This window comes from Haplochromis burtoni, unplaced genomic scaffold (genome assembly GCF_018398535.1).
Source record: "Haplochromis burtoni strain Fernald_Lab_line unplaced genomic scaffold, NCSU_Asbu1 Contig_151, whole genome shotgun sequence".
Lineage (NCBI taxonomy): Eukaryota > Metazoa > Chordata > Actinopteri > Cichliformes > Cichlidae > Haplochromis > Haplochromis burtoni.
In genome coordinates, this window is record NW_024582512.1 from 1,080,465 (window position 1) to 1,099,972 (window position 19,508).

At 40.2% G+C, this 19,508-nt stretch overlaps 2 protein-coding genes across 2 annotated transcripts in view; both read left to right on the forward strand.

The window, feature by feature from the left end:
• si:dkey-247m21.3 (5-hydroxytryptamine receptor 4) overlaps positions 1–11,349 on the forward strand; it is a 57,346-nt gene extending 45,997 nt beyond the window's left edge. The window contains exon 7 of the mRNA XM_005931869.3: positions 7,541–11,349. Coding sequence (XP_005931931.1) covers positions 7,541–7,634 — 94 coding nt within the window. The 3' untranslated portion in view covers positions 7,635–11,349. The remainder of the gene's footprint in view (positions 1–7,540) is intronic.
• A 6,911-nt stretch (positions 11,350–18,260) lies between these two features.
• Positions 18,261–19,508, forward strand: part of slc26a1 (solute carrier family 26 member 1) — a 22,933-nt gene continuing 21,685 nt past the window's right edge. The window contains exon 1 of the mRNA XM_005931870.3: positions 18,261–18,479. The gene's annotated coding sequence lies outside the window, so the exon portion shown is untranslated. The remainder of the gene's footprint in view (positions 18,480–19,508) is intronic.

Here is a 19,508-nt window from a genome sequence, read left to right on the forward strand (position 1 = left end):
CTGGTCGTCACTGTGGTAAACATATCCAGTTTAGTACTGTAAAGTAAAATACAGTCCGCAAATACTGCTAACGGTTTGGCTTCAAGTCATAAAACTCTTCCAGAGTTTAAAATTTCTGTGTGTATGATCTTTGCTACCCTTTCCCCGTTTGTTCAGTTCAGCCTCATTACCTGCTGTTAGGGACTTAGGCAAAAATAGGCATCTTCCCTTGAGACAAATTAGTAAAATGCCACAGAACATTTTTGTCCAGAAAAGCCTCCAGAAAGCCTGGAGAACTATCGCTCATGACTAGGGATGGGTATTGATAAGATTTTCACGATTCCATTTTCGATTCTGTTTAACGATTCGATTCTTTATCGATTCTTTTTAAAAAAGATGAATTCACAACAACAAGAACCGGTTTTCGATACCCATCCCTACTCATGACCAGATAAAAAATTACTTGGAAAATAAATAAATAAATCGTCAAATTCCATGTTGTAGCGACACAAACAAGGCGTCTAAGGTGTCGTAGCAACCACGCCCAGCATGAGAAAGTTGTGATAGATGTGGCAATCCCAGCCAAGAGTGATATCAGAAAGAAGGAGCATGAGAAAATCAAAAAGTACCAGGGGTTGGAAGAACAACTGAAGGAGCTGCTGAAAGTAAAGTCCAAAGTGGTCCCAGAGGTACTAGGAGCTTTTGGAGCTTTGACCTCCAAACTGGAAGAGTGGCTCGATCCAATCCAGCAGAACCCGCAAACTCCCAGGCCTCTAGTAGAGAGTCCAAGCTTGAGGAACGCACACATGTATACACAACCCCCACAAGAGGGAAAAGAGGGGAAATTACTATTCATAGATATGACAGAAAATAAGACAACACATACTAGGTCTCTTTTAATCGGAGAAGGGAGACTCCATTAAATGCCTGTCATCACTTACTATAAGTATAATAAGTGACCTCATCCATGACTTTCAGCCAAGAAAAATTGATTCAAACTTTTCATTTTGAGTCACATTATATTGGTTTTAGGCTAAAAAAACAGAATTGCTAGGATTAGGCAACAAAAGTTAAGTTTAAAAGGTTAAAATCTATCTTCCCATGACAATTGAGAGTTTACACGAGAGAGTACATTCACTGCTGCTAATGGGCTGAGGACTGTGTGTGCTAATATTTTTTGTGAATGTGTCTGACACTAACTGACTGCAGTCAGAGAACATGCTTCATGTTCATGTTTTGCTCTTGAACAATACCATATATGTAAGCACAGGAAGTGAGCTTTTCTTTGTAGTGATAAGCAGCATAAACTACATGTTTGTGAACCATTCTTAAGATGCAGAATGAAACCAAATCCAAGTCAGATCAAGGAAGGAGTTTATATGCAGTTGTAGAACTAGGCTTGGATTTGTTTATCATGGCATTAATAGGGATTAGATAGTGTGTGTAGCTTTCACATTCAGAGTACTGGGATTAGCAGGGTTTTATTTTGAATCAGAAAGAGCAATGAGATAAATTTCTGTTGGACGGAGAGCTATTGAAGGATTTAAACAAAACAATAGAATTAAAATAAACTCAATAAATGTCTAAACTTCCTCAAAGACAGTAGGGACAGCTTTGTGTGCCGGAACATGAGAAATTTATTTTTTGAAGAGACAAAAGTTAAAATTATTTTTATGATATTGTTTTTCTACCTACTTGCAAAAAATGAGTGTGCTCAGAGGAAAGCCCAAGAGCGACACCACAGACTCTTTAGCACGTTAAATATTAAAGTCCATGAAAGTAAGTTATAAAAAGACTGAACAACTACGGCTTTCCAGGAGAGAGACTGTTTTCTCTACAAAGAAGGTGGCAGCACTTCTTACATTTGCTAAGTTGAATCCGAACAAATCACAAGACTTCTGGAACAATGTTATTTGGACAGTTGAGACCAAAATGCCACAATGTATATCTTCATGTTTGGTAAAAACCAGACATGGCAGCGCCTTCAACACCTCAAATCAAATGTCAAGCACGGTGGTGGAGGGGTGGTGATGATTTGGGCTTGTTTTGTAAACACAAGACTTCGGGCACCTTGCAGTCACTGATTCAACCATAAACACCTCTTCCTATTGGACAATAATCCCAAGCACGTGAAACCTAAAAGATAATCTGTTCACCTGAGCCTCAGGTACCTTGGTGTGATCTTTGATTCTGTCATGTCCCTAGAACAACACTCTCGCCAGTTGATTAGGAACTGCCTTTTTCAGCTAAGAAACATCTCCAAACTGCGAACTTTGCTATCTAAATCTGAGTTAGAAATGGTTATTTATGCTTTTATTTCATCTCGCTTAGATTATTGTAACAGCCTTTTTCTTTGTTTGAGCAAAAGGAATCTTGACCGTCTCCAGTTAGTCCAGAATGCTGCTGCAAGGCTTTTAACTAAGACACGAAAAAGAGAGCACATTACACCAGTGTTACGTTCATTACACTGGCTTCCAGTACATTTTAGAATTCATTTTAAAATCTTGGTACTGACTTTTAAAGCTTTGAATTGTGCTTACATTTCTGATCTTTTAGAACCCCACGCTCCCTCTCGCAGCCTGAGATCATCTAATCAAAGGCTGTTGGTAGTCCCACGAACTCGTTTTAAGACCAGAGGTGATAGATGTTTCAGAGTGGTGGCCCCCAGGTTGTGGAATGCTCTCCCTCCATCATTACGTTGCCTTGATTGTATTTATTCTTTTAAAAAGCAGCTTAAGACTCATTTATTTAAATTGGCTTTTCATTAGATTTGTGCTGTGTGTTTGATTATTAATGTATTTTATGTATTTCTGTTTTATATTACTGTGAAGCACTTTGTGGTTTTTATCCTGTGAAAAGTGCTATATAAATAAATTGATTTGATTTGATTTGATAATGTTCCAGTCCAGAACTCAGCCCGAGTGAAATGCTTTTTGGGGACCTTTTCTGGGACCTTAAGAGAGATGTCCCGAAGTAAATTCCCACGGTCCTCAATGAACTAAAGCAAAGAAGAGTGGGACAAAACAAAAAAATGTAAGAGATTAAAAGTTTTACAGAAAGTGGCAATTCGATCCTCCTAAAGTGTTCCATTTTCATGTAAGTTTGTGACTTTTTTCACGTCTTTTTTCAAAGGTTTTAGTATCCTAAACTGTAATTTTACCACTGATCCTGGTCTTTGTTGCCTTTTTGGCACCAAACTGTTCCTCCTGAGCTTTAGACTAACACAAAAGCAAATTGTTGCTACAGTTGCCTTTCCTCAGATGCATATTTGCCAGTGACAATTAATTGTTTATAAGTGTAGATTTTGAGGATATGTTAATAGTTTGTTTTTTACCCCACACACTGTCAGTATGTATTTATTTGTATGCCCGTTTCCTTGAGTCAGATCCTCAGAGCTTGAGCGTGGTTTTGCCAGATACTCACGCTGATCCCTCTACTGGCTGCTGAATGATAGGCATCTCTTCCATGGCTGTGTGACAGACGGACAGAGATAGAGCTGTGTTTGAACAGTAAACAAACTTGCTGTACCGAAAACACACAAAAAAGAGAAGAGCAGAAGCTAACAGAACATTTGTGTTTGTCTTTCTCCCATTGCCTCCTCACCCGGGGCATGCCTCCACATTGGACTCAGTGTGTGTGTGTGTGTGTGTGTGTGTGTGTGTGTGTGTGTGTGTGTGTGGTCATTGTGGCGAATGATCTGATAAGAAGGAGCTAATCCTGTTGATCCTCTGTGGTCGGTCACCAGTCTTCACTCAAAAGGGAAAATTAGATGTTGTGCCTCTCCAACTGCATGTTTTTGGGTTTGTGACTCGTACTGTGTTTGAATGGAAATGATAATTTGCTCTTTAACTACAAGCAAACTGATATTTAGATGTATACTCATCTGACACTTTATTAGGTTGACCTTGCTGGTACTGGGTTGGAGCTTTTTACCTTTAGAGCTAGCTTAAATTCTTAATGGAATAGATTCAACAAGGTGCTGGAAACATCCCTCAGAGATTTTGGTCCATATTGAAATGATAACATCAAACAGTTGCTCCAGATTTCCTAACTGCACATCCGTGATGCAAACCTCCCATTCCACTACATCCCAAACATGCTCTATTGGATCGTGATCCAGTGACTGTGGCAGTCATTTGAGTATGTTGTATTCAAGAAACCAGTTTGAGAAGATCTGAGCATGACATAACAAATTGTCCTCCTAGAAGCAGCCATTGCAAATTGAGTACTCTGTGGACACAATGGGATGTACATTGTCAGCAATAATACTCAGATAGGCTGTGGCGGCTAAATAATGCTCAGTTGGTACTAAGGAGCCCAAAGTGTCCCAAGAAAATACCCCCCCGCACCAATACACCACCAGCACCTGAACTGTGTATACAAGCCAGGATGAATCCATGCTTTCATGTGGCTCACACCTAATTTTGACCCTACTGTCTTAATGTTGTTGTGACTCAATGAATTAGAGGTGGTTGGGCAGAAAATTCCCAATAGATCAGCGTTCTCCAAAATGATCAAAATAGCACAACATAACAACCGTGCCACATTTAGGTCACTAAAATCTTTTTTTTTCCGATTCCGATACTCCGTTTGAACTTCACCAGGCTCTCTCCAATGCATTTAGGCGTCTACATGCCTAAATGCATTGACTTGCTATCATGTGGTTGGCTGATTGGATAGTTGGGTTAGTGAACAGTTGAAAAAAGTGGCCTGTGCGTACATGATGCAGCTCATGTCCACTGCCTGAACTAGCTTTCAGAACAAAAGAAGAGAAAACAATCCAATACACAATGTGTTTGGGATCCTGTATCATCACTGCCTCTTGTTGTCAGCCACAGCTCCAGTTGACTGATACTGCTGACAATTATCAGACTCACCATTATGACTCATGTGAAAAGGTTGGATAATCGTCACCCCTGGACGGACTTGCTTTGGGTACTCAATTAGAAATATTTTCTCTCTGAGCTGCAGAGACATTAGTAAACACCATTAGCTGAGTTCAGAGATAAAAACCAGGACATCACATCAGTTCTAAACTTAGGCAAACTGGTTTTCATCATATAGAAACTAAGTACCTGAAAACTGGGACTTTTCATTTAATTCTTTCAAAAAATATTTTGCTGTTTTAGTTACTTTGAGAAGCAGGATGAGAATGTAATTTCATTTTATATATGTGAGAGTATCCACACTATATATCCATAATAATATACCAAAGGTTTCCATTAACACAAGGCTGGTTAATGAGGAAATGTCAATTGAGCGGCAGTTTTTAATGTTACTGCATTATCTTTCAACTACAATCTTTGGGAACTTAATCATCAAATGCCAAAAATGACTTGATGATGCTCTTTAAGTAGGTTTCTTTAGGCTGTACGAAGTATTCACTCTGACAATATTTCCAAAAGCACCACAATGTGCTTTATAAATGGACTGGCTTTGTGATTATAAGTAATCTTTACATGTGTTGGTTGATATCTACAGTTAAAAGCCTGATAAATGTATGTTTCTACATAATTTGGAAACAGTAGAAGTATCCCAGCTGCCTTCATTTGAAATATAAACATACAAATGTTGCTGCTGTTTTGTTCGGCTTGCTTCAGTGGGTTACAAACACACCAGTGGAGCCAGACATGCACACTAAATCACAAAATATCTTCACTTGTGCTATGTAGAGCTTTTTTTTAATTTTAATTTTGATTTGTACTCTAAATAAACGGTCCTTGCAAAAACAAATGCTACAATTCTCCCTTTTCCATTTTGAAGTATTTTCTCTGTTTGCTCCCTTTCTCCCATTCCCCCGTCCTCCCTCTTTTCCAGGGGAACTTTGTGCCTTGCTTTGACAGCAGTTCCCCTTTTTTCTGATTTCCCATGCCTTCTTCCTCTCATATTCCCACTGACTTTTCCACAAAAGCTCTCCTCTGGTGGTTTCTGCCAGCAGAGCTATGATACATTTGTGTTTGCCTTGACCTCAACTCATCCTTCAAACATGGAACTTAAAATCTCACTCTATATGACATACAGTAAGTGACATTAGCCGTTAGAAACAGAAGCACATTTACAGTGGGGTGAAAAAGAAAGTACTCCATCTTTCACTTCTAAGGTTTTATGTATCTGAGCATAATTAAAAAAAAGAATCGCTGACCTCAGATGACCAGAATGACATGATATATTTCATCATATCAGTGTTTATTTAAAAAAAAAAAAGTAAGGCAAAATGCAGAAGCAGTGTGTGAAAAACTAACTACACCTTTACTGCTTCCACAGGAATTAAGAGAGTAATCATCATCAGCAAGTGTGGACATCTCTATAAAGGCAGAAGTTTTGGCAGTTTGCTGTTCTGGTGTGTGTTAACACAATGCCAAGTAGGAAAGACATCAGCAGTGATGAATGAGAAGCCATTGGAGCTCAGTCAGGGAATGGTTATATGGCCATTTCTTCCATTACTCTATTGTGAGTTGCATTCTTCCTAGAAGTGGACATTCCAGCAAATTCCCACCATGGTCAGATTGTGCAGTGCTCAAAGAAACTCCCAAAAAAGTTTTTGATAATACAATTGGAAAATATTGCACAAGTATGTCTTGTTTGCCAGGAGAAAGCCTCTTTTCTCTAAAAAGAACTAGACAGAGCTTAGGTTTGCAAAGTTACATCTGAACAAATCACAAGCCTTCTGTCCTTTGGACATACAAGACCAGTGTATAGATGTCTGTATATAATGCAACTAAAACCCAGAATATCAAGACAAATACCTCATACCACCACCATGCACAGTGGTGCTGGGGTGACTACAGGACCTGGGCTCCTTGCAGTCATTAAATCGACCAAGAACTCGTCTGTATACCAACGTATTCTAGAGTCAAACGTGAGGCAATCTGTCTGACAGCTGAAGCTTGGCGTACCTTGAGCTATGCAGCAGAACAATGACCCAAAGCACAGCAGCAAATCTGCGAGAGACAGTCCAGACCAGCTGAAATGCTGTGGCAGGACAGCACAGCATGTCCACAAACGTCAATGAACTGGAGCAATGCAGTAAAGAAGAGTGGGCCAAAATTCCTCCTGAACGAGAGACTGATAAAGTCGTACAGCAAATTATTACTTCAAGTTTATGCTGCTGATCTACTGAATCACGGGGTGGACTTAGTTTTTCAGACACTGCTTCTGGCTTTTTGGGTCAGTGTTTTTTAAATAAATAATGACATGTGCGTTGTTGTGCATCCAAGGTACTAAATAATTTTAGATATGTATACATATAAACACACATAAAACCTTAGAGTTAAAAGAGGGATACTTTCTTTTTCACATGACTGTATGTACTGTATGTACAGGCTGGGGTGCTTCCCTTTGACCTCTGCTGAAGGGAGAAAAATCGCTAAAAAGAATTCATCTTCCATGATTACCATGAAAAAAAAATAGGGCTTTTAAATGACCTCATTTAACATGTCAGCTTTCTTTCTGCCTCTGCCTATAGCATTGTAGATGTGAAGTGTATATGAAGTTTACTTTAAGACTGTCTGACTTAAGGCTTAACTAACGTGTACTAAAGGCACCTCTGTCTAATTTTCAGATTGTCCTTCCTGCCAAACCGGAGCTACAGCGACAATGGACGGACAATTCTGGCCAATGAGCAGGAATCCCAGGACTCTCTTGGACCTCTATGAGGATGACTATTTTAAAAACAGAACTGTGATGAACCTTGAGATGGACTTCTTCAAATAATAGTGATCGTGTCCCTTCTGGATATTCGAGCTATGATAATGCATCATCATTGTCTGATTTACTTTACTTACTGGTCCTGTCCATGGATCTCTAAAGATGTTCATTACTCAAGTGTGGAGCATCAGAACAGACTTGTTTGTTATAAAATAGTTGGATCAAGGAACTGTGCAAATGTTTCCAGGCATGCTCTTATTATAAAGCCCAAAGAACTAGTCTGGATCCTGGGATCAGCGAACTGCAAGCCCATCCATGTTAACATAATGTGAGACTCATTAACCTAACTTAAAACAACAAGCTGTGGCAGAGCTACCTGCCTGCTGCTCATACAAATGTTTGTTCATATAAGAATACGGCTTCTTTTACAGTACTGCTTTCTTTTCCTGTCTTTTACCAGCATAAACTAAACAGCTATGGTGGCACTGGAGTCTGACACAGAGTTTTTAAAAAGGACTTCATAATTTCTGTTTTTCATTTCTAATCCTGCTGTGAACAAAAACACCAAAGACTGAAGACATGGACATTTTGATTTGATTTCTCCCAGGAAAGGCATCAGCGGCATCATGCAGTTCAAACAGTGCTGAAGCACCTGCATAACGTTTTCATGGAACATAAAACATGGCCGGACTTTTGTCTGCAGGCCAGCCGCAAAGTTGAAGTGTAGCTTTACGCCAATGTGAAAAAATGTATGTCAAAACATTTATCGTGGTTTTCATCGTTCTGCAGAGAATGACGGTGATCTGTGTTGGAGAATATGCTTTACTTTTGTAAATTTATAAGATAAACTTCTGTAACAAAGCACTGAAAGTTCAGGCGCATTGCCATAAATGTGTCTGAAAAAGTGAAGGTTTCAGGAATGTGAAGAAAAATCCGCTCTGGTGTTTGTGCTTGTGAATGAGTCCAGTTTCCTGTATTCTTTCATGTAAATAAGGCTGCTGTGAAACATGAAGAGAAATCACTGGAGCATACAGTCACCGGCCACTTTGTTAGGTACATCTCTGAAACCACATTCAGTTAGTTAATCACATGGCAGCAATTTACATTTACACATAGTCAAGACAAACTGCTGAGCTCTGGAGGAAAAAGAGGGTCCAACCTTGTACTAACAAGGCATAACTAATCAAGTGGCCAGTGACTGTAGTTGGATGAATAAGACACTTTGAAACAAGAAGCAGTCTCACATATCAGAAAATAGATACGACAGCAATATATTAGAACACCAGAAGTAATTTCTAGTAGCCAAAGCTTAGTGTATGCAGGTCAATGTACAATTTACAAACTGAACCAGCTGTACATGGATCAGGATCAGGAAATACCTGCAACCTTCTGTCACATATTCAGTTTATCTCAGAGTTGGGCCTTAAATCCTGCAAACCTTTCTCAGTCATGTATTTCATTATGTGTGACTTAAGGAAAGTAAAAAAAATCTTGCAAAATTTTACTGAAACAGGAGAAAATCTTTTCAGCCAACGTTCACCAATTATAATTTAGAGAAGTAGAAGACTTTATGTCAGTGAAGCACAAATAAGTACATGTATATACCAATATAGCGACTCACAGGGTGCTTTATGAGCTATAGGTATTACACTGCCAGTGCTGGGTTGGACCCCCTTTGCCTTCAAAATTGCCCTAATTCTGTGTCAAAGATTCAACAAGGTGGTGGAAACATTCCTCAGAGAAATTTGGCCCGTATTGACATGATGAAGTTGCTGGAGATTTGTTGGCTGCAAATCTGTTATGTTGTAAGGTAAAGAACTACAATAATACAGAGAAAAACCCAACCAGGTGACCCCCTGTGAGGAAACAATTGGCATCAGTGGGAAGGAAAAAACACAGAGGAATACATACACATAGCATATCAGACTTGAATACACTCACTGGAACAAAGTCTGACAATTGCTCATATAATCAATTGCCCTCCCTGTTAGATGTCATGTTTCACAACATGAAAAAAATATCAGCAGCCTCGTGCTTGCATTTACAGAAGCACTGCATCTGCTGTACATTGTAATAAATTCAGGATCGGGTTTATTTTGCACAAAGGCAGTTTTCAGCTGAGGTGGGTATGAAGGTGTGGAATTTCACAAATGAAGAATAACAGACTTGGAGCTTTTGAGTTGCTTGATCAAGTGGACTGTTTTAAAGGCAAATTAGGTGACATTTGACCACTAGAGGGCAGAAACACTGTAAAACAACCTCAAAGAGCCCTTCAGTGGGATTTACAACTCAATGTTAAATCTACGCTGTAACTTACTTACCTAGGTATGTGCTGATGCAGCTTGTAATGACTGTAATTTGCCTATTCCAGCACCATCTAGTGTTTCATTAGAGAAACTGCAGAACAGCTGCACAGCCTGCAGCCCAGGCTCTACATAAATTCATTGCATAAGCCTAAATCAGACTTTAAGGGAGTACCTGTAATTACCTATTAGTACTAATTTTGTCTAATTGAACATATGAAAACAAGTTGATGTGACATAGTGCCTACATTTAAAAACAACAACTAAAAGCAGTACAGTTTGGCACCACTGGTGACTCCTTTACATTTTCCAGACTCCTTTGATTCCAAGGTTTATTCTAAGTTTAGCCCACATGTTGTCTGTCTAAGTTGGTCTCCATCTATCACAGCGCGTTTTGAGTTTGACTTACAAAGGCGTGAAGCTATTATCCGCCTACTGTCTGTCATCACTAATATCTGCGTTATATTGTCCTTCTGCATTTAAAGCATCAGTTAACACCTCTTCTTTCTTTTTCTTCTCAGTTCACAGCCTCCATGTATTTCATGTTTATTAGACGTGATAAAGATGCCAAGAAATGAAAGCATTTTAAACATTTTGACTTCCAATCTGCAACAAGGTGTAAACAAAAATTTATAGATTTGTCATATAAGGCTCATATGTTGCACATGTTAACAAAGAGCGGTTTATTTACACATTGACTCTGCACCAGGCAACATTAGCGTTTTTGGCCGCCTAACAGAATAACATCCAATCGACAAGCTCCTTTTAGCTCTGTCTCTTTTATATAGTCCATCTGATTGCTGAAATCATTAAGATCCATCTTCTGCTGGAAAGAAAATACACATATGTGGTCCTTAGAGTCTGTATTTTAAGCAGATTGTCCTCTTTCCCCCAGATTTTGGCAGGGGGAAGCCTATTGTAGTATTTGTGCCTTCTATTGAACGTTCACTTGTCCCAAATTGAGCTCTGTAATGTGATCCTTTCTTCAGCAAGCCGGCATGAGAAAGCAGGCTCTCTGTGAGGCTGAAGCATTTTTAACAAGCTTTCATTATTGTTGGAGGTGGTAGGCAGTAATTACACACAAAGCCCCTCATCAGAATCCTGTTTAGTAACAGCAAACCTGAATATCTCCAATCATTCCCAGTGCTGCTAAAAAAAGAAAAAACAAAACAAATGACTTAGGTTGGGAGTTTGCTGGCCGTTAACTAAACGGTGAATTCATTATATTGTGAGCCTTCTCACAACTCTCTGACTCCGCTGCAATCCTTCTGGGATTATAGCCTGTCCAAGACCTGGAGATCTCAAGGCTCTGGCTCATATAGCACCACAGTGCCAGAGCTGGACCCGGTCTTCTAAAAACATTTGGCTCGAGGATTAATCTGAAGCTAACACAGGAACAGAACATCATTTTTAACCTAACAAGACATAGATTTATACTTCCATCTATGGTACTGAAAAAAAATAATGTTGACTGCAATGGAGATGTTTTTGTTTCAGGGTCTGATCTCTTATAGCAAACAGGCCTGCACAACGCAAAACAATTTGTTTGAAGATATAAAATGTGGTACCTCATCATGGGGGTTTATCACTCTTTCCACATGGAGGCAAGATCTTAGAGTTAACTTCAAAGCACGGCCCCAAGAGCCACTTTTAGGTGTGTCTCATTCATTGGGAAGCAGTCCCACATGGTTCCTATTGGAAAAACTTAAATAAGCTAGCTGTAAGCAGTTCATTAAGCTTATTAGACATGCTCCTGCTCAACCAACCTGTTAGTCTCAACCAACAAGTATTTTCTTTCATAACACCAAAAAAAAAAAAAAAGAGTTTGAAAATTCCTTCAGTGAAGCACAAATCTTACTTTAACATGCAGCAAGTTTTACTCATCGTGTACATCGAGTTGTAGCGGGCTCTCTACTGCCCCCTGTTATCAGAGCTCAAAACAAATCCCACTGGTTGGGCAAATTTGTAGGTAATTTCTATTGGGAAAACTGCGCTAAAGAACAGTGCATAGCCACAACCAGCACCACCCGGGCCTGTCTCAAACGCAAACAGTTGTTTCTTCAAGCCAAGTAAAAGATGAGCAGAAGACATCCAGCTGCGCAGCAAAAACTAGTACCGACACACGGTGCTACTTGGAATACAACAGATGAGCCAGTTCAGGTGGGGGGGTTTGTTTTTCCCCATTAGTCTTATAAAGCGACGGAGTATAGATGTCTTTAATGGATTTGAAAGTTTAGAAAATGACTGGTGCAGTGCAGAGAAAAATTGGATGGGGATAAAGAAAGCAGAAATCAGAGACTCTCATAGACTTCCTGCTTAATACCACCAGATGTCGTCGCAACACTACTAACTGTGATGGGCTTTTCTATTCAGCGGGTAGAGGAGGAGTTCATATTACTGAGGGGGGGGGAGGCTTCTGTTTGTTTGTTCAGATTTTGACAGGAAAAGCATCATGCCTGTTATAAGTCTCAGCTTTCCAACACAGGAAAGCCTCCATCACTATGATAAGTGCTATGAGCTACAAGTCTACCGCTGGAACTTAAGCTAAACTATCTTTTTATGATTGCTTTGTTGTTATTATTATTACTATTATAATTAAGGTATGAAATGGAAATCTCACAGGAGTGTAATCCAAATTCAACGATTGTTAAATAATTTTTAAGTCTGTATTTAATCCAAAACAATAGTAATAGTAAGTAATAAGCGACCAAATGCTGAAAAATCTATATACACACAACTGATAAAGCTGAAAATCAGCTTTGACTGTGCTCCTCAGGCCATTACGCCACATTGTATTAAACACAAATATCCATCCATCCATCCATCGTCATCCGCTTTGTCCGGGGTCGGGTCGCGGGGGCAGCAGCCTAAGCAAAGAGGCCCAGACCTCCCTCTCCCCAAATATCACTTTATAAAATATACCTGGCAATTTATTAGGTACAGATTGCTCTTAATGGGCCGGGGCACCCCTACTGGCTTCTAAGCTGCCTAAATTCTTTGTGATTCAAGATGCAGGAAACACTCCTTAGAGATGTTGTCCATGCCATCCTGCTGGAAGAGCCATTAGACGCTGTGATCATAAAGGGATGAGCGTGGTCAACAACATTGCTAAGGAAGACTGTGGCATTTAAAGCACAGTTGATACTACGGGACAGGAACCATTGGTACAAGTCAGGAGGGATCCACGCCTTTATCTTCTCACCGTACCTGTCATGGATCGCTGTGTGGCAGGCAGGATGAGGACCCAATCGCAAAACTCACAGACTCAGGGGATGAACTCAAAAAGCAGCTTTATTGCTGACAAAGGATGACAGGAAATACAAAACTAAACTGGGAAAAACTAACATAAAGCTCACCAAGGAACACAGGGGAATCACACACAGCATGAGGGGGAACGCGACACAGAACTGAGGGAGACTCAGACATAAATACACAGAGGGTTAACGAGGGAAGTGGGAGCACACGGGGAACACAGGTGACACTGATAATCATAACAAGACACGGCAGGAGTGAACGCCACACTGGTGGGAGATGGGCAAAGTAAAACAGGAAGTACAGAGGTTCAGACAGGAGGAGAGAGAGCACGGGGAAAACACAGACATAACGGGCTGGGGAAAACATAGAATAAACACAAAGAGAGACTAGGGCTCATGACTACACAGAGGGGCACACAGGGGGTAAGAGTCACGAAGGGAAAACACTTAGGGAACAACACAACAGGGCAACTCAGGAAACATGGCCTAAATAAGGAACAAAATACAAAAATACACAAAAACTAAGAATACTGGGCCAACATGGCCCAGGACCATGACAGTACCATCCAAATGTCACAGCAGAAATCAAGATTAGCCAGACCAGGTGATGTTTTTCCATTTTCCTGTTTGTTTCCCATGATCTTGTGTAAGTTTCCTTTCTTAGCACACAAGAGTGGAACCTGGTGTAGTCTTCTGCTGCTGTAGTCCACATTCTTCAGTTTGGCATGTTGTGCATTCACAGATCCTTTTATGCATATCTTGTTTGTAACAAATGGTTATTTGAGTTACTTGCCTTTCATCAGCTGCAGTCTGACCCTTTTCCTCTGACATCATAAAGGCATTTTCACACAGAGGAAGGCTTGCTATCAACGCACAGCTGCACTCGTTATAATAGCATGGTTCTGCAGCAAAGCCCAAACTGCAAAGTCACTTCATGCATCCCAAAAGGTTGATTCTGTTCATCTGGACATTTTCAGTGGGAGAAACATTTTGTCACTCATCCAAGTGACTTTAGTCTCAGCTGACTGCAGGTTTCCCCAACCTTATAAACAGTCATTTTAACCAACATTTTAAGTCACTTCATGCATGTTTCCCAGTGTTTGCAAACAGGCTTTTATGCTCCAAGTTCTCTATCATGTCTTCTTTCACGCTGCACAAATGTCTTTCATACTGAAAGAAAGTAGCAAACATTTCTTTCAGTCTGATGTACATCAGTGGTTGTAGATTCTTGTTTGCATTCATTTAAATCTAAAAGGTACAAGTGCAATCAGTGAGCCAAGAGGTGAATTAATGGGGATGAGGAACTTCTACCAAAGAGCTTTTTTTTTTTTTGAAAATGAATGAATTAATGCAAGAAAGAAAAAAAAAGAAAGAAATGAGCTTATTAAGATTTTTGTGATATTGTTTAGGCATGTATTTCTTTCTTTATGCATATTTCAGTTATTATTCATTGATGACGTGTTTTGGTGCGTGTCTCTTTTCTGCATGCTCCACTTTATAAACAGTATAAACAACATGCTTAGAGTTCACCTTTTGCCTGTGTAGAATAAATAACTAGGTCTTTTGGTTATCGGTTGATATGTTAGTGCTTTGTCAGCAAACAGCTGTTTTGGGTAACTTTTTAACCGAAACATTATTATTAAACATTCAAGGGAAGTTTGAATGGTAAATGGCCTGCATTTGTATGACCCCAAAGCGCTTCACACTACATTCAGTCATTCACCATCACACATTGGCGATGGCAAGCTACATTGTAGCCACAGCTGCCCTGGGGCGCACTGACAGAGGCGAGGCTGCCGGACACTGGCGCCACCGAGGCCCTCTGACCACCACCAGTAGGCAAAACGGATCAAGGATATTTGGCATGCAGCCAGGAGGCAGCCTGGGATCAACCACCGACCTTCTGATTAGTGGCTGACCTGCTCTGCCACCTGAGCTACTGCTAATCTTCCCTAAACGTTTACATCCCAGGACAATGGCTAATTCTAGACAAATGGAGTTAAAATGTAGTTGACGGAGCCTTTGAATGAATCCATCAGTGTCTTCTGTGGGATCCATTCAACTGTTGAGAAATCCTGAAGATGCAGAGAAGGTGATGTCGTGCCATGAGGTTGTCAAGATGTAACTTTGGACTTGTGGCAAATTACTGTTTAACGTTTTGACAGGGCAGTTAAGCAGTTAAATGTGGCTGCTCTCGTTAGCAACCCAGATGGAACAACTACAGTTAGGAACACTTGGATTAAATGCTTTAAAAATTAAAAAAAAAAATTAACTTGATTACAGAAATCCAAGGATATCAGTTGATGTGTATAACACAAACCTTTGTCTCACCAGGTGCTTCTTCCAGAAATAAGTGCTCTCTGCAGTCCTACAAAACACTAACCACAGTGTATGATTGATTAGCTTTTAGAACCACCTTTAGCAGCAATAACTTGAAGCAAATGTTTTCTTTATGACTTTATCAGTCTCACATTGTTGTTAAGGAATTTCGAACCACTCTTCTTTACAACATTACTTCAGTTTATTGAGGTTTTTAAATATTGATGTTTGTTTAGGCTCAGCTCTCTTAAGGTCTCGACACATCATTTCAATCGACTTGAAGTCTGTACTTTGACTGGGCCATTGCAACAGCTTGATTCTTTTCATTTTCAACCCTTCGGTTAAAGATTTGCTTAAAATCATTCGCCTGTTGGGTGACCTAATATTGGCCCAAGGAAATGACCTCACATTTGACTCTAAAATACTTTGGTATACAGACGAGCTCACTTTCAACTCAGCGACTTCAAAACAAGCCCAAATCATCACCACCACCAGGTTTGACAGCTGCTGTATTTGTGTGATATTGCGAGACGTCTCCATCTAACCTGAGAAGATACTTTCTCCTGGCATCCCTTCCAAACAAGAGATACTTATTCAGTCTTTTTATACTGTTATAATTAGACTGTATCTCTTAGAAGCAACAGAGGGCAAGTTCACTGCTGATAATCGTCCTCCTTGGAATGCTCCAGACTAACAAATTCACAACACTCACACTCATTGGTGCTCAGTTACTCAAGTGCATTGGGTGTCCCTGTTTTCCACATACTGCTTCAGGATTGGTGCTTCATTTAAATAATGTTAAGGTGGAATATTTCATGTGTTGTTGTATGTAAATATTTCAAAACCTGATAAGGACCAGATGACTTTTCATTCTATCCTGATATCCTAAACGTGTGATTTCTTTTACACACAACAGTATATACGGTTACTACAGGGTGGGCCATTTATATGGATACACCGTAATAACATGGGAATGGTTGGTGATATTAAAGTCCTGTTTGTGGCACATTGGTTACGTTGACATTACCAATAAGTTTGATGTGTCACATGGCCCTCTTCCTATTGAAAAAAACAAAGTTGTATCCAAGATGGCCGACTTCTAAATGGCCCCCATGGTCACCACCAATCTTGAGGCGTTTGCCCCCTCACATATACTAATGTGCCACAAACAGGACTTTAATATCACCAACCATTCCCATGTTATTACAGTGCATCCATATAAATGGCCCACCCTGTATTATTTTAATAATAAGGTTGTTGTCACCAGCTTTCACCTGCTGTTCAAACCTGCTGTTATTGAAGGAAAGCAAGAGAGAAGGGAGCTAAAACAGCTTGTTTCACATAGTGAATCACACTAATCACAACACTAAGCTCTTAAAGCAGGAAATGAGCATAATTCTGCCCCTTTTCCAGATGATCATGAGAGGCACAGAATATTTTTATCTGTTATTTAAAACAGCGGTCCCCAACCCCCGGGCCTCGGACCAGTACCGGTCCGTGAGTCGTTTGGTACCGGGCCACGAGAGTTGAGGCTCAGGTGTGAAATGTATGGTTTTCAGGGTTTTTATCGGTTTTCAGCGTTATTTTGTTATCGGTTTTATCGTTTACTCGGTTTTCCTGGGTCTTTTCATGTGTGTTATGTGTGGGCGACCGTGGCTCAGGGGGTTGGGAAGCGTATCTGTAACCGGAAGGTCGCCGGTTCGATCCCTGGGCTCTCTGTCCTGGTCGTTGTGTCCTTGGGCAAGACACTTTACCTACTTGCCTACTGGTGTTGGCCAGAGGGGCCGATGGCGCAATATGGCAGCCTCGCTTCTGTCAGTCTGCCCCAGGGCAGCTGTGGCTACAACCGTAGCTTGCCTCCACCAGTGTGTGAATGTGAGAGTGAATGAATAGTGGCATTGTAAAGCGCTATATAAATCAATCCATTATTATGAATAAATCTTCTTTTTTTCGGTACCGGTACTAGTTTTATTTTGTTGTATTTATCCGCGACACCTTAAAGGCCGGTCCGTGAAAATATTGTTGGGCATAAACCGGTCCGTGGCGCAAAAAAGCTTGGAGACCACTGATTTAAAAGACATCATTAATTGTTAAATTAATGACAGCGTAAATATGAGCTGTGTTTATGAGCTGAATAGGAAAAAACGGGATTTGTTTGTTCCCTGTCAGAGATTTACAGTTAACAAACAGTCAGGTGAATAAACAACAATGAGACACTTGTGTAGGTTAACGTGCTGCACGGGTGAAAAGCTCAGAGCAAATCACACCGAACTGAAGTATTCGTTTATTTTTATAGGTTACATCGTCAATATGCAAATATAATCACATTTCCTGTTACGCAGGTCCTGATGTCTGTCTGCATGCAAGCTGTGTGTGTGTGTCACAGAGTATGTGTGTTGCAGGTCAATTTCTAAGAATAATATAATGCAAGTCAACTTCTGCGGATATGTATTTCTGTGCTGGTCTCTTGTCAGTGTCACAGGGTCAGCTTCCTGTTTCTACAGAAAACTGTGTCTGGTGAAATATGTATAACATAACTTTTGAAGCATAAGCAAATAAAACATTAAAAACTCCCTGACATTCCCTTATGATAATACTGAAATATGATAAAAATTTTATACTCAAAATGCATCATCTTTACTAATATGCACACACACGCACTAGCAGGAGCTTAGTTACCATGGTTTCCATCATCCACAGACAACGGTTCCCCTCTCTCACTCTCTCCTTCTCTCATATTCTCTCCCCATCCCCCCGCCAGGCTCTTCTCCACGGACAACAGGCTGCCAAGGACAAGAGGGGCTGCTGCTCCCATCATGCTTTGCAGTAGGAAGCAGGAAGAAGCCAGATATTGTCAGCAAGCAGCAAAGTGGACAACAGTACCGAAGAAAACAGACTGATAGTGAACGAGGAGGCAGGACTCAGGGAGTTATGGCCAGTGTTGCCTTCAGGACACATTCAAGCTCTTTCGCTCTGGGTAAGTCCTGCCTCACATTGCTTGTGTTTAACCAAGACTGTGTCCGAAAAGCATGATGAAGCATGTAGATGGTGGAGCAGGCTTGCAGACATATGCATGCTGCCGGTGGATTTAAAGGGGCAGTGCAGTAATCCTTTCAGATGGAAAAAGATACGGGTCTTTACTGAAAGAGACAAACAAATGCTACAAGACTGAAGAAACTGTCACCTCAAAGACGAGTGCAATATCAACAGCGCAATAGTGACTGAGTAAAGATAAAGAAGCAAATTACCACATCTCACGGACAAATATGCCATTCAGTCTAGCATATAATGCATTGAGGGACACACCCACACACTTGCACACACAGAGAGACACAGTGTCCTTTACTGTGAATTTCAGCCCTATTTATTATCCCTTGCAGACTTATTTAGATAACAGCAACAAGCAGATAACAAACAATCTGTGCCAAAATTTGCATGTTTGTCCCTCAGGAACAATTAATCTGGAAAAAAAAAAAGCTACAGAATCTTAAAAAGTTTGACATATTCCAATTATGTTATCATTGCACTGTTTCACTGGAGAATTTCAACACCTGATTACATTTCTTTGGTCTTACTCTTGAAGGTTTTGACTATAACTACATCAAGTTTAGAGTTTTAAAAACTTCTTCAGAGCTCCTTTGTTGTTGAAACAACATATAAATACTATTATTTAGCCACCCCTCATTCACACCCCTGAGGCAGGGAGGACGTAATCGGTCATGTTTGTTTGTCTGTATGTTTGTTTGTTAGCAGTCTAGTGTGCTCAGTTTTTAAGATATGTTCAAATTTTGTCAGTAACAGCTCAAGCTGATTTAATTTTGGTGAAACTAGGGCTGGGCGATATGACCCAAAATTCATATCTCGATATTTTTTAGCTGGATGGCGATATAAGATATATATCTCGATATTTTTTTAAGCCATAAAGTAAGAACAAAAAGAGAGTTCTTAGTCAAAGCTGTGTCCCAGATGTCACACAGGCACTTTTATTAACATACAGCACAGATGT